At 40.4% G+C, this 15,802-nt stretch overlaps 1 protein-coding gene across 5 annotated transcripts in view; it reads left to right on the top strand.

Moving 5' to 3' along the window:
- The window catches only part of psd3l (pleckstrin and Sec7 domain containing 3, like), a 120,666-nt gene extending 117,837 nt beyond the window's left edge, over positions 1–2,829 (top strand). For all 5 annotated transcript variants that reach the window (XM_084103605.1, XM_084103604.1, XM_084103606.1 and 2 more), the window contains one exon: positions 49–2,829. In XM_084103605.1, coding sequence (XP_083959731.1) covers positions 49–249 — 201 coding nt within the window. In that variant the 3' untranslated portion in view covers positions 250–2,829. The remainder of the gene's footprint in view (positions 1–48) is intronic.
- The last annotated feature ends 12,973 nt before the right edge of the window (positions 2,830–15,802 follow it).

Here is a 15,802-nt window from a genome sequence, read left to right as displayed (position 1 = left end):
GATGGCATGATAATGGAGTCTAATGGGTTTTCTGATTCCTCTCTGAAGGAGAACCGTTACGAGATGTACGTGAAGCTTCTGAAGGAGGGTGTGAAGGAGATCCTGACGGCCCGGGACGGGGACCCAGCTCTGAAGAAGTCCCAGTCCAGCCCTTCTCTCAACCAAGAGTCTCAGCCGGCCAGCGCCAAGGTCAAGCGCAACACATCCGAGCGCAAGGACTACCGGCCCGAAACGCCCAAGCTCACATAGGCGGCCTTCTGCTTCCTCACGGAGAGCCATTGTATATCACGCGTGACTGTATTTTGATGTAATTTATTTACCTGCCGACAGTTGTATCGGGTAACATTTGTGTAAAATGTAAATTGATCAATTGATTGGAAGTTGTAAATCTCGATGTCTCCCTTGACCAGCTGGTGCTTGTGGAGCAAATAGTGTGGTTTTCTTTTTGTTAGCGTGTAAAGATTTCATGGTTGCATTTTATTTTACAGTACGAGTGCGAACACAAGCGTAGTATTAGGTAACTACGTGGGTTAAGGTTAGTTTCAGGGTTAGCATCTAGTTATCACCCAGTTGCTATAGTAAGTGCATGCAGAGCGGGACTGTAAAATAAAGTGCTACCGGCGTCGTTCAGAGAACGCGACTCTCTTGATTGTGCTGTCCCCTGATTTGCTTTTCTTTCAAGAGAAGTATTTTCTTGGAAACGTCCACATACGTACATATGCTAGGCAGTAGATATAGTCTCGCTCGGAGCGTTAGCTGTTATTTTAATATACAGACAAGCGGCGGATATAAACCGACAGCGGTGGCCTGATGTAAAGCGAGAAGAGTTTCAGGATTTCGGCGCATGGTTATGAAACAGAATTTGTGACGAAAGCCTCCCGCTGTCGTCGCTGATGTAGTCCACTACCGACGTACTAACCACCTACTAACAAACCACCACACTCTCAGTATAATATCTGCTCACACTTATCGTTAATGGATTGTACCAGCATGTCGCAGCAAAGGACCGAAACTCGACATAGATTATTTTCTAATGATGATTTGGAGGGACTTGCTGAGTCGCGGCGTCTCAGACTGCGAGATGATGTCCATCTTGACATCATCAACTGCGCAGTTTGTGCCATTTATTTTTTTATCTGTTTGTTGAAGTAAAGAGTATACTTCTGCTTTTTCAGTAGTGTAAATGCCAATGCTCCTTTTCTGTATTTTATAATCTTATATATTTGAATTTTTAATTCTCAGTTGAGAGCATTATTGTTGTAAAGATGACAGTAGTATTTATAGTGCACTTTATTAGTTCTTTTGACTCTTTTAGAGAGCTTTATAAAGGGTAGTGATACGTTACTTCATTATATCGCAGGTTTTTCAAGCATAACCAAATCGCTGGTTGATTTTATTGAAGGTACACAGCCGAAGGTACATTTTCACTCGTGTAAAGTTGTGTGTGTTTGTCTGTGCTTGTGTATTTTTGCTGTCATGTTTAGGTTGTTCAAGACACATTTTCTAGAAGAGTTTAGAGCATTTAGGTTTGAAACCGTTGCTTTACGTGATGCTGACCTTGAATTTACAATGTCATTTTCATTACAGACAGAACTGACGTGAACACTATATGAACGTGTTTATTACACACCAACAGCGATCGTCAATGCCGGATGTATTCACTTGTTTGGGTTTAAAAGGGTTTAAACCCTTCAACTTTTAAGGGTTTAAAAGGAATCTACATGGAAAGCTATTCACATTACAGATATTAGTCCCTGCCGTCTATAATGACATTTGTTTACTTGAAATGTTTTTAAGGACACTTTATTTTTTGTTAGAATTTGACAAATAGAAAGGATTCGTTCATATCTACTTTGTGTTTTTGTCATTACTAGCTCTTTCAACAGACTTTATATTGTTGCTCACACAGAAGCACTTAGACAATGTTTATTTTTATTTATTTGTTGCTGTTTAGAACAAAAAAAATGCAATTACTTTTGAGCAGTATATACACCGCTAGTAATGAATGCTACAGAACTGTCATCAGGATGAGTGGTGATATATATATGAAGAGATGGACTCTTCCTCTCATGTGTTAGTCTGTGTTATGTTGACTGGTGTTCACCGCTTCTCCAGACCAAACAGTTTTCTGTGAGCTGTGACTCTGGCACTAACCCTTTAACAGTGCACGTTGTACACAGATTTAGTCCTTTTAAATAGTTTGTTCATATTTTACATAGGATGAGGAGAACAATAAAAGAAAATCAGAAAAAGGGTTAACAGAGATGGTGGCATGCAAGCGCACTGTAGGGTTTCAAAATAAGAACAATAACAACGCAAATGAAAAAACGCATAAAGTGTGACTTGCATAATTGGAAGCAGTGAAGAGGTTTGCAATGAAAAGTGGAATATCTTTCTTTCTTTATGACAATATTTTGACTGGAATACTCCTTTTAATCTCCCAGGTGCAAATGCTCATGTTTACCATGATGTTGATTTTTCCAGGGATGTCATCTTTGTCCGTTTACTCTGTATCAAACCCTGTAATGTATGATCTCCTCTCAAAATGCAATTGTGTGAGTATTGAAGGAGAGCTGCTGGTTTTAATGCGCCTTAGCCATCAGTTGGGCCGATTGGTGTCCAAACTCAGATAGAGTGAAATACCTTTTTTAGCTGTGATCCTGTACCACTCCTTTCAATCTGTAAATGTTGTTAAATATGCCTGTTGCCCTGTGTTCAGAAGACTGGATGTGTTGATTGTGGTCTCTCGGCATGCGTGTCTTACGCCTGCCCACTAAGATCAGGGACACAATGTTGGCTTCAGTGAATAAAATACTGTATTTAATCGTTCATTGCATCTGCACTCATTTGTCATTTAGTATATGTGGGACAAATTTATTAAAGCTTATTTTAAACCAATTTCCTCAAATAAAAGTTAGCCTGCTTATTGGAAGTCAACACATTGAAATAGCTGGCGTTGTGTATAAATGCAAATGAAAACCTTGACCAGCAACTATACATTATTTAAAGCTATTCTATTCGTCAGGATATTGATATAGCAACTGTTGTTGTGCTCATCTTTTCTTCTCTATTGTGCCGTATATATCCGAGTGAAACGCTTCTGGAACAAGATCAAAAGTGGGCGGGGCTTGATTGTGTCTGTGGGGAAATGATTGGATGATTGTGGTTTGCTATTGGTGGATGTCATGTGAGTGACAGGTTATTGCTCCGCCCTCGTCATCAGAGAAGAGAAGAGATGCTGCAAGAGGAAGTTATTCTGATTCAAGATTACGAGCCACTTGAATAAAAAATTTTTTTAAATCATTTATAATAAACACTAAAAAAAAGTTTTGTTGACTATGTAATTGTCATTCACAATGTTCTTGTCGTCTGAGTGGACATTTCTCTAGAGTGACGGAGAAAACATGCAATCTGAGGTGAAATAAACATTACATAAAAGTAACATTAACATGACAGTAATTGTTCAAATGTTCAATAGCCTTTGTAAAAATTTGGAGCAAAACATAAATGTGTAGGCTACTATCAAGTTTATTTTAATAAAGTTTGTGAGGGGCGTGTTCAGATAATCCAGCCAATCAGCTCTAGAGGGATCGCCGTCTCTCACCTCTGTTCCTCGACAGTTTTCCGGCATCATGTCCCAGATCCAGCTCTTCCAGTCCGATGAAGGATCTTTGGTCTCTGAGGAATCTCCTCTTCAATCCACCGGCCGAAGAGCGAGGGCGCCAGCCTACCCGAGCGGTCCCGCCGGCGAGGAACATCACCGTCTTCTTCTGCCATGTCTTCTAGAAATGGACAGTTAAAGCACTTAGACAAGCTCTGCTCAATTCAGACATCCAGTTCTCATGCACTGTACAGTACTGTCTCTCTGCGGTGTTTACCCTTCTCTCAAAGCCCTCTAAACTGCCCATCGAGTCAAGTCATCTTCATTTATATAGCGCTTTTAACAATGTAGATTGTTTTGGCTTTACAGCAACTCTAGAATTAAGTTACTGTCCAGCTAAAGTTAGCTTTGATTGATTCACTTCCATTGCAAAGATCATTAGTTGTTAATCTCCAACGTTGGACAGACGTTGTATTGTGGTTGAAAATGTAAATCGGGTTGACATCAGAAACCAACATCAGTCGGGACGTCAACCCAACTTTCATTTCCAACCAAAAATCATCCCCTGACTGGCGTTACTCTCTACTCTCTAAGGCCCTTGACAGAAATGTAGTGGAGTAAAAAGTACGATATTTGTCTTTCAAATGTAGTGAAGTTAAAATAAAAAGTTTCCCGAAAAAAATTATACTCAAGCACACATACTCAAAAAGTGTACTTAAGTACAGTACTCAAGTAAATGTACTTTGATACTGTCCAGCTCTGGGTTGAGGGTTGTCTAGTGTCGGTGCAGGCAGGGTGGGTTATCTGGATACCTTTAAAGCTTATTGAGGAAGAGGGTTTGCTGTAAATTAATTCAAGAAAAAACTGGATTCAACTCAGATAGGCCTTTGATGGATCCAGCTTGGAGGCCTTTGCCACTATTCAGATAAGAAATGAACTAATAGAAGCGAAAAATCTGGAAACAGTGTTGTGTTAGCGGCCCCTAAGTTAATGTCAATCTGACGTTGGATTCTGACAACAACCTGATTTTCATTTTCATCGCTGGGTTTGGTCTTCTAAATTCGAATTTTGTCATTGTTTTGGAGCACACTAGCTTATAGATAACAGTAAGGCTAACATATTCATACTAAAAGCCAAAAAACTTTAAATAGGGCAATATTTGAGGGAACATTTGTCACTATTTGTCCGAAACCATTGTGGACGTTATTGAGTGCACTTATTCAATCTCACATTCAATCCCACTACTGGAACTGTGTTCTGGAAATACATCTGATATTGATATGAGGAAAGGCAGGCGTAGATTCAGAGGCATAATACTGTAAGTATTACATAGAACAATGCAACAATAATAAAACAATGCATTGACATTTACTTTTTACTTTTGATACTAAAAACGAGTACTTCTGTACTTTTACTGAAGTAAAAATCGGTCTTTACAACTTTTACTTGTAACGGAGTAATATTTGACCAGTAGTGTCTGTACTTTCACTCAAGTATGGAAGTTGTGTACTTATGTACATGTTAACTCCTGAAATGAAGTTTTATGTAACAAAGTCCAATCAGCACAAGAAGAAACCAGTATAAATAAAGCCTTCCCTTACCTCCTGTCTCATGACAATTTTCTCAGCATCCCGCCACCACCCCATCACCTCACATTCGGCTGGGTCTACTCATAGATACCTATGATCTATACATTCATAGGGGGGGAGTACTCTGGGGTCGGGCCGAATTCCGAGCTCGGAGCCCTCCCCCCGGACAGCAAGCCAAATACGCATTATAATTTTATATCAGATTTCATTAACGTGAACTCGTGAAATATATTTTTCAATATAATCGATTAGTATTTCTAATGTCGACGAGCTGTTTAATCGACTAGTCTTGCACACCCTACTTCAAGAACCTGCGAGAACACTGTTTATCTGCTTACACAAGCCATGTTTTTGTCAACAACATAAATGCTGTTTGTCCTCGGATAAGACACCAGCTTTAGGAGCGAGCGGCGGGTTACACTCATCAACAGCTGTGACTGGGAAACACTTCGTAACCAGTGCCTTCACATGCACTGGAAATGAATGTAATGGAGCCTGATTGCTTTAATGAAGGTGATGAGGCTGATACACAACACAGGTTGGACAAGCAAATGGACAATGTAAGGATTTTCAGGAAAATCAGGACATTAACTGGCCTGGCCATGTGTCTGGGAAACAAGCACAGATCAAACTGCAGCTCATCCTCTGCATATCCATCAAGAGAATGATATCCGCTGCTGTTCAAACGTGTGTTGATAGTTCAACCCTTCAGCTTCATGTTTGGAGCAATGCCCGGGTAATGTGGAAGTGTTTTGTGATGTGGAAAAGGTTAGAGTTAATAGTGAACTTTAGACTTAGATTTCCCATTCCACTGCACTATTGCCCATTCCACTGCACTATTCCCATTCCACTGCACTATTCCCATTCCACTGCACTATTCCCCATTCCACTGCACTATTCCCATTCCACTGCACTATTCCCATTCCACTGCACTATTCCCCATGCACTATTCCCATTCCACTGCACTATTCCCCATTCCACTGCACTATTCCCCATTCCACTGCACTATTCCCCATTTCACTGCACTATTCCCATTCCGCTGCACTATTCCCCATTCCACTGCACTATTCCCATTCCACTGCACTATTTCCCATTCCACTGCACTATTGCCCATTCCGCTGCACTATTTCCCATTCCGCTGCACTATTCCCATTCCGCTGCACTATTCCCATTCCACTGCACTATTCCCATTCCACTGCACTATTCCCATTCCACTGCACTATTCCCATTCCACTGCACTATTTCCCATTCCACTGCACTATTTCCCATTCCACTGCACTATTCCCATTCCACTGCACTATTCCCCATTTCACTGCACTTTTTCCCATTCCACTGCACTTTTTCCCATTCCACTGCACTATTGACCGTTGCACCGTTGGTCTTTTGCTGCTGTGTCTGAAATCACCCTCAATACCCTCATTCACTGTTCCCTACATTACTACACTAATAAAGTCCACTTGAAGGAGTTGATGAAAACTGAGTGAATTCAGATACTGCTGCTTTTGCATAGTTTGTGCTGTTTAATAATCATATAAAACATAGCAAACTGGCAGCTCCAGTATATGAAAAGATTTATCTTGAACTCTGTCATGGAAACTAGCATCAAAATCCCTTTACAGTTTTTCTCCATTGGTTTGGCTCATTTCTTGAAACAGAAATGACATTCTCAAAACAACATGGACAAACCTCCAAACCACTTGGCAATTGTTCACAACAGAATTGAATTTCTCATTCATTTCATCAATTTGCAAATGTCTAAGTACATGTCTCAATGTCTCAGTACATCTTTGCAAATGATTAAGTACAGGTAGCCTACATTTAGCACAATTTCCAAGTGAATAGATCTTGTTGATCTAAACTGATTGTTGATTCTCAGTCTAATGGTTGTTCGCTCCAAAACATGTCAGCGTCATTTCATTGTATAAGTCATCAACATGCACAATAGTCTGTTCAATTGTCAAAATTAGTCAAAAACATAATACCATGAATACCATATGTGTGTGTGTGTATATATATATATATATATATATGTGTATATATGTGTGCATATATATATATATATGTACAGTATATATATATGTATGTATATATATATATATATATATATATATATATATATATATATATATATATACACTGTACATATATATATTATACCATATAATATTATTGGCCTATTGGCCACCAGGCAATGGTGGATGTCCCAGGCCAGCAAGGGGGCAATATAACTATGTGTGCTGCCATATCTGACAATGGTGTGGCCACTCACATCCCCAGTCTTGGCCCATACAATACACAGAAGCTCCTCATCTTCTTGGACCACTTTCATTTTTATTTGATCCCTGAAAATGAGAGAGGTCTCGTAGGGCCTCACCTACCACTATATGTCATTGTATGGGACAATGTGAATTTCCACCGTGGCCCGCTCATCAGGGCCTGGTTCACTATTCATCCAAGGATGGTCATGGTGTTCCTACCACCTTACTCTCCTTTCCTCAATCCTATTGAGGAGTATTTCTCCGCTTGGAGGTGGAGAGTGTATGAGCATCGGGCTCAAGATCAGAGGTCCCTGCTCCATGTGCGGATATTACAGGAGCTCAGTGTAGGGGATGGTTGCGACATGCACGCCGTTTCTTCCCTCGTTGCATCGCAAGGGAGAATATACGCTGTGATGTGGACGAGAATCTGTGGCCAGACAGACAGCAGCGTGTGGATGGCCAGGAGAGGGAGGGTGAGGACAGCGACCAGTGAAGAACTGTGAAACTCCAGCTTTATTTACAGCACTGTAGGCTGCATATAATTTTCATTGTTTTTTGTTTGTGTGTTTATATTACAGTATATTATGCTGTATACATTTTCTTTTTACTCTGATGTATGGAAGTTACTTTATGTGTGTGAATAATAATGGTTACAATTTCCTTGGCAGTATGAGTGCAATGTGTGATGTCAAACCTTGGAGGCTACTCTTACCCTAAAATCCTATTTCTTTTTTCAGTTTTATACACAATTGTATTCTGTTAGCTAGACAGAAAACAGTACAGTAACCACTGTCAATGAAGGACTGGGCTAAGACTGAAAGGTGGACATCAGGGATATTTCAATGGTCCTCTGCCATAGTGACAAAACATCTAAACATTTTGCCTTGCAGTGCTTACACAATGCCAAAGGGACGAAGCATTTTGGGGGCACTGACTGTTTAAATGAGAAGGAAATGTAGTTTTGACACATGAGTGAACTGTTTTGGGAGAGGAATGAGCTTTTGCAGATGAACCATGGTGTTGTGCCGAACCATCCACGTTATTTTGGCAAAAGCACCAAGAGTGTTGAGAACGTCCGGTCTGTTTCAAGAAATGAGCCAAAGCAATTGAGAAGGATCTTTGCCATTTTCGTGGCACTGACTCTTTATATGGGAAACATTTAGTTTTGAAGCATGAACAGTTTTGGGAGAGATATAAGCTTTTGCAAGTGAGCTATAGTGTTGTGCTGAACTGTAAGACTGTTTTGCCAAATGATCTTAGAGTTTTGAGAATGTAATTTCTGTTTCAAGAAATGAGCCAAACCAATGGAGAAAAACTGTAAGACATGTCATTTCACTCGGCGGCCATCTTTGAAACGCCTCATGCAAGTGCAGCTCCTATCTCTTTGAATGGGGAAACATCAAATTGTCCAAAACTGTTCGCCAAGCTTACGATTAAATTTCATTTTTGATATCACCAATGAAATCAGACAATAACTGTCTCATAAATTTAGTTTCTAAACGCTCAAATCATGACACAATGACATTCTTCAGGCTGTATCAAGCTCATGCGCAGTGGAAGCGCGTCTGACTGTTTCTATAGGAACCTGAGCTTCTAACGGCTTCTAGCTTTAGTGACACGATGACTTTACCAATCAGTGATTGGCTCTTATTTAGAAGGCGACACTTATTCCGCCATATTGAGCGTTGCACTTTTCCCCATTCAAAACTGATTCAAAACAATATGAGTGACATGTCTTGTGTTATTCTATAGTCTTTGCTAGTACTATGTAAACCGTAATTAAACAATTAAGGGGCCGTTTACACAGAATGCCTTTTCCCATTCCACTGCACTACTTTTCCATTGTTTTTCAATGTAAATACGCCCTAGACAGACATCTTTAACTGTCTCTATTCTAGACCGCTTTTCCGCTCTACTAACCTGCGTCTCACTTTTTTAACAGCAAAAGTGCGTTCTGTGTGAACCGGCTCTTGCTCTCAGGAACACATGTTTTAAGTAGAATATTTGCAACCCAGTAGCATGTTTGGTTTATATAAGAAAATATACAGGTTTATAGTCTACTTTATTGTTAAACATGGCAGATATGTGACCATCTTTCAGTTACAGATCATCATTCACTGTAAACCCTCTGAATTTATCATTGGGTGTCAATAGTAAAGATTATTCTTTTGCCAAAATAGCTTGAAAATCCCATTGTACACTATATTATTATTAAAGGATTTGGATGAAGTATTATGTTAGATAAAAATGTATCATTGGCATTTCTCACAAAACCTCTGTCAAATGAATCGCACCATTAAACACCCAGAGGCGATGAACAAAAGGTAGAAAAGGAGAAGAACTGCAACAAAAGGAAGTTCTGGATGTGAAATCTCATCCACTCTCATCATTAAACGGCACTTAGGCAGAAGCCTCGTGTGTAAGGATCCTCGTGTACCTCGTTGAATCAAGAGATTGAAATGAATCAAAGCTGTGATGTTGTCTTTGCCGTCGCCGGATGCGGTCAGAAGAGCTTCTCTCTGTCTTTAATGGGCGAGAGAGGGTTTGATGAAAGTGCTGACTGGAAACCGTTGCTTGGAAACCCGATGTCTGAGATGCTCTTGAGATGATGGAGGAGCTAATGGACAGCAAGGACATCTGTGTGGGTTTGCTTCTCTACACACGAGCACTTTGACATTTCTGGACAGGGAAGGCACTGAATGTCTGTATGTAGTTTTCCTCAAAGTAAAGAGCGATTAAAGGGTTCCTGACCTCAGTATTTCAGTTTCAGAATCGCATGAATGAAATCAAACTTATCTCTCAATGTGATACTTGAGTATGTCTAATGCTTTATATCACACACGCTCAGAAAAACAGGCACAAAAGGTGTCTCTGGGACGGTACCCTTTGTACCTTCTGAAAGCGTCCCGTCCCAGAGACTGCTTTTGTGCCTGTTTTTCTGAGTGTGTAGTTAGGATTGTGTATCTACTGTAGGATTGAACATATCTGTATTGTGTAAAGCGCTATAGGTGACTTGATTGTAATTCATGCAAAACTATAACTCAACACTCTTATGTTCTATGATATGTGCGATGTTAGAAACTCTCCATTAAATCCAGGCAGATTTTAATGTGTGATTAATGTGTGTCAATAGCAGACACATTATCAAAGTCAAGCAGAGCGCTGGTCTTCGTATAAGTGCCCATTGTACTTCTCATAATTGGACTCTTATGTCTTTCTTCAGTGTATAAATCTGTGGCCACCTACACATGTTGCCACTAGCAACCAAATCCAAAACATGCATTTGCTCTAGTTATAATTAGCAGCTCTAAACTTTCCAGAGAATAACATGTTACTCTCTTTCTTGTGCTGTTTCTCAGATAACTCTTAGTTTTGTTCCTTTTGTTCTCTTTCCGACCACAATGAACTTGTGTTTTCAGACTGTAATGCTATATGATCCTCTGATACAGTTGTTATGTGATATACACATAAGAGAGTGTTGCTAACATGAGATTTGTGCTTATTTATACACACCACCGTTCAGATGTTTATGAAAGAACCACCAATGTTGCATTTATTTGATCAAAAATACAGTAATTGTGAAATATTATTACAATGTAAAACAGCTGTTTTCTATGTGAATATATAGTAACGTGTAATTTCTTCCTGTGATCAAAGCTGAATTTTCAGCATCATTATTCCAGTCTTCAGAAATCATTCTGATATGATTCAACATTTCTGATTATTATCAGTGTTGAAACAGTTGTGCTGCTGATTCATATTTCTGTGGAAGGATTCTCTGAAAAATAGAAAGTTGAAATGAACGGCATTCATTTTAAATTGAACTCTTTAGTAACAGTATTACAGTTGATCTGAACTGCTAAAACACTAAACCTCGTCCTCTGAGCCAAAGGCCTAAACCAATCAGTCGAATACATCACTCAGGTTCAGGCAGTTAGACACCGTTTGCAGACCTCATGCACTCTTCTGCAAAACTCTGAACACATTCTCACTCACTAAATCACATTAAACACAGGCAGGCAAAAGTTAAACAATAACGCACAGTTGTCATGGTTTACACACACCGACTCAAAATACTTCACACTTGTTTGTAATGATGTGACCAACTGTACGCAATAAGCAGTTCAGGTGCACAGATGACGATATGAACATATGAGAGAAAGAGGAAGAGGAGTAACACTTTATTTTAATAGTCCCTTTTGAACATTTAGTTGACTATGAGTAACTTTGCAACTACATGTCAACTAACTTTCATTAGAGTATTACAGTTTTTCTCAAATGCTAAAACACATTTCACAAACGTTTCCTCCATGTTCCCCAATGTCTAAACACAACACCCTTTTCTAAAGCTACATAAACACAACCACACCTTCTCACTTCAAAACTAACTTTCACACCAAAAGAGCAGCTCGAAGCTTTCACAAATGTAAACACTATACACATCATTACACACTACAGCAAAACAATTGAAAACACAATGCTCAATTTGTGAGAAGGTTCTTGGTTTCATAACTGCCAATGCATATTTTTAGAAACTTTACAGTAATGGATCTTCTTAGATCTCTGCAGAGGATTAGGCATTTAGATTTGTGAGTTTCATATGAAGAGTATAAATCTATAGTAAATTCTGCATGTACACTACTGTAACACAACTCAATGCAAAAACAGAATCTATTGCACACAACAGTACTCTTGAAAACATGATCAGGGTGTGAAGTTTTTTTAATTTACTTTATTCACACCACACACACACACCACAATCACTGTGCGGCATCATGTCGCTGAGCTGCATCACCTCACCTCATCCACATCGCAGGCTATATTGTCTCTTGCCAGGCACCGCGGGAAAAACGCCCTGGAATGGCGAATCCATCCTTGGAAGGCCTCCACTGGGATGTCAACACAGGCCAGCTCCATTGCCCTTAGGAGGTTCTCTCTAGTGTATGGTTGTCTGTCATAAACCTTCCATCTCCACGATGAGAAGAACTCCTCTATAGGGTTCAGGAAAGGGGAGTAGGGTGGCAGACAGACGTTTAAAAAGTGGTTACTGTTGGTGGTGAACCACTCTCTGATTTGGTTTGTTCTGTGGAAGCGTACATTGTCCCAAATGATCACACAAATGTGATGTGTGGGCCCAGGATGGTGTTGTTGGCGGTCCAGGAGGATGTCTTTTAGCTCCTCTAGGAAGGTGAGGAGACGTTGGGTGTTGTAAGACCCAGGGACAGCATGCCGGTGGACAAGCCCCTCCGAACCCATGGCCGCACAAAGAGTAATATTACCCCCCCCGTTGGCCAGGAACCTCAGTGATGGCTCTTTGGCCAATGATGTTACGGCCTCTTTGCCTTCGTTTCTGCAGGTTGAAGCTAGCCTCATCCAGGAAGAGGTACTCATGAGGTCTGGCCATCGCGTCCAACTGTAATATCCTCTGTGAAAATGTGAAAGTGCACAGGTGTTCAGAACAACAGTCAATCAGGTAGCACAGTATTGTCCAGAAGTAATGTAGGCCACTGAGCAACACAGTATGTCCACTAACGGAGTCTGATGAGGTTGTTCTCACGAACCATATCCACAATGAGGGTTTCTTGTGCCGCTGTAAATATGGCAACCCTCCCACCATTCTTTCAACTCTAAAGAAAGAAACATGTGTTGTCAATTGACATGTTTTACAATACAGTAACAACTGATTTGAAACCAATAGACTACTTTCACAGGCTTGTAAAATTGTATTGTGACAAAGAAAGCAATAGAGTACAATACCTGTTGTGTTGTCTGAATGCCCTGATAATGGTGGCCACGGTGAACCTACTCAGGTTTGGATGGACTCTTAGTCCTGCTTCAGCCATGGACAATGACTGTTGCTCGCATCTCGTCCGTAATGATGGTGCGAGGTTGTCTTGCTCTCCCTCCTGGACCTTCTCCTCTCCCTTGTTGGCCTCCTCCTCTTCCTCGTTGGCCTGCTCCTCTTCCTCCTCTGATTTGAACTCCTCTTCCTCGTTGGCCTGCTCCTCTTCCTCCTCTGATTTGAACTCCTCTTCCTCGTTGGCCTGCTCCTCTTCCTCCTCTGATTTGAACTCCTCTTCCTCGTTGGCCTGCTCCTCTTCCTCCTCTGATTTGAACTCCTCTTCCTCGTTGGCCTGCTCCTCTTCCTCCTCTGATTTGAACTCCTCTTCCTCGTTGGCCTGCTCCTCTTCTTCCATGGCCAGCTCTTCTCCCTCCTCTGACTCGAATTCCTCTTCCCCTGACTCTGCCTTCATCCATTGTGTTTGTTTGGAATCTTCATCTTCACTGTGCACTCTGAACTTGCTTTTATACATGTGGTCACAGCATTAGCAACAAGTGTCTTCAATTTTGAGTCGTTGTGTGTAATGAATGACGCCAGGTGTGTTCATTCATTGTGTTCAAATATTGCTGACTGTGGCAAGCATTTTGCATCACATGAGCTTTCATTTGAGAATATGAGCAGAGTTCTTTTGCAACTTGTGTTTTAGCAAGGAAAAATGTGTTAAGATTTATGAGAACGGAGGATTGTGTTTTGTGAATTGTGTCTTCATGTGAAATGTGTTTATGATATTGGAAAATGATGGCTAGATTTAGTAAATGTGTTTAGACAACTGGTCATTTGGTTTAGAGGATTGGCTTTTGTGTTTTAGCATTTGAGAAAAACTGTAATAGACTTTCTGCTTAATATTTACTAACTATTTATCATGATGGTCTTCCAACAGACATTCTATTGACTATAAGTATCTTTGCAACTACATGTCAACTTATTCTAACCCTAACCCTACCAGTCTACTAATACTCTAATAATACTCTAATGATAGTTAATAGACATGTAGGTGCAACTTTACTTATAGTCAGCAGAATGTGTTAAAGGGACCATCAAAATAAAGTGAAACCGGAAGAGGAAGAGGATGAGGAAGAGGATGAGGAAGAGGATGAGGAAGAGGAAGATGATGAGGATGAGGAAGAGGAAGAGGAAGAGGAAAAACACATTTTACGCATTTTTCCCTGTGTGTGATGAATGATCTGTAGTGTGTGTATATTGACTGATGTGTGTATGATCTGAAAATCAAATCCGATTGTTTGATTTTGCCAGAAGAGCCGGACAGGAATATGTTTGTCAAAAACTACACATTTATGAATTAAAGACACAATAATATCAAACAACAGCCAGTTGTAAAATAAAAAAAGACCCTCAAAAGTATTTCTATTTTGTAAAGTCTTTACGAAAAATAATGTGCGTTTGATTTGTGTTTGAGTGTGAAGTAGTGTGTTTGTCGTTCGCTGGAAGAGAAGGATTTCTCCTCTCAAACATGAAGGAGAACAAACACTCAAAGTATTTGTGTTGTTGCCATGGCAGCTAACAGGTATGACTCACTGTTGCCCCGGTGAACTTCATCTATTAATGCAGACGTGTGTGTGTATGTGTGTGTGTGTGTGAATGAGTGAGTGAGTATGTGCGTGTGTGAGCGTGTGAGTGTGTGTGTGTGTGTGTGTGTGTGTGTGTGTGTGTGTGTGTGTGTGTGTGAGCGTGTGAGTGTGTGTGTGTGTGTGTGTGAGTGAGTGAGTGAGTGAGTGAGTGAGTGTGTCTGTGAGTGTGTGAGCGTGTGAGTGTGAGTGTGTGAGTGTTAGTGTGTGTGTGTGTGTGTGTGTGTGTGTGTGTGTGAGCGTGTGAGTGTGTGAGTGTGTGTGAGTGTGTGAGCGTGTGAGTGTGTGAGCGTGTGAGTGTTAGTGTGTGTGTGTGTGTGTGTGTGAGCGTGTGAGTGTGTGAGCGTGTGAGTGTTAGTGTGTGTGTGTGTGTGTGTGTGTGTGTGTGCATCCCTCCCCCCAAATAGTTAGATGACATTTCAGACATATTATTAAAACATATTTTCAGTTAAAGTATGGGCTATTAAACATGTATTCATTGAATAAATGTGTCGCTGTCAGTCAAATCCTGTTCTGGGATTCTGCTTTGCCTGTCATCGGTTTCTTAATTATTCAACTAAATTGTCAAAACACAGAATAGTTGAATAGTTTGTAATGTAATTGCTTATACAAAATTTCTCTAACTATAGCTCCTTTTCTCTAAACTCCACACAAAAACACACACAACATGCAAAACTTCACTCATCTCTTGCAAAAGCAAACACTTCGTTCAAAACTATATTCACTCTTCTAAAAATGGTGTTTTTGCGCAGGAACTCACACAAACATCAAATGATTAGCCACATACACACCACACTACACACAGATGTGAAACATGTCAAACTCTCTCTCGTGTCTTCAGCTTGTTCAGTGTGTAGTGGAGTTACAGGAGTTACCACACATGTCTCTCTAACACTGGGTCTCATTCACTAATAATCGCGAGGATT

This window comes from Abramis brama (assembly GCF_963993115.1).
Source record: "Abramis brama genome assembly, chromosome: 25".
In the NCBI taxonomy this organism is placed as follows: Eukaryota; Metazoa; Chordata; class Actinopteri; order Cypriniformes; family Leuciscidae; genus Abramis; species Abramis brama.
The sequence above is the reverse complement of the archived record's forward strand: the minus strand, read 5'-3'. Positions and strand labels throughout refer to the sequence as shown.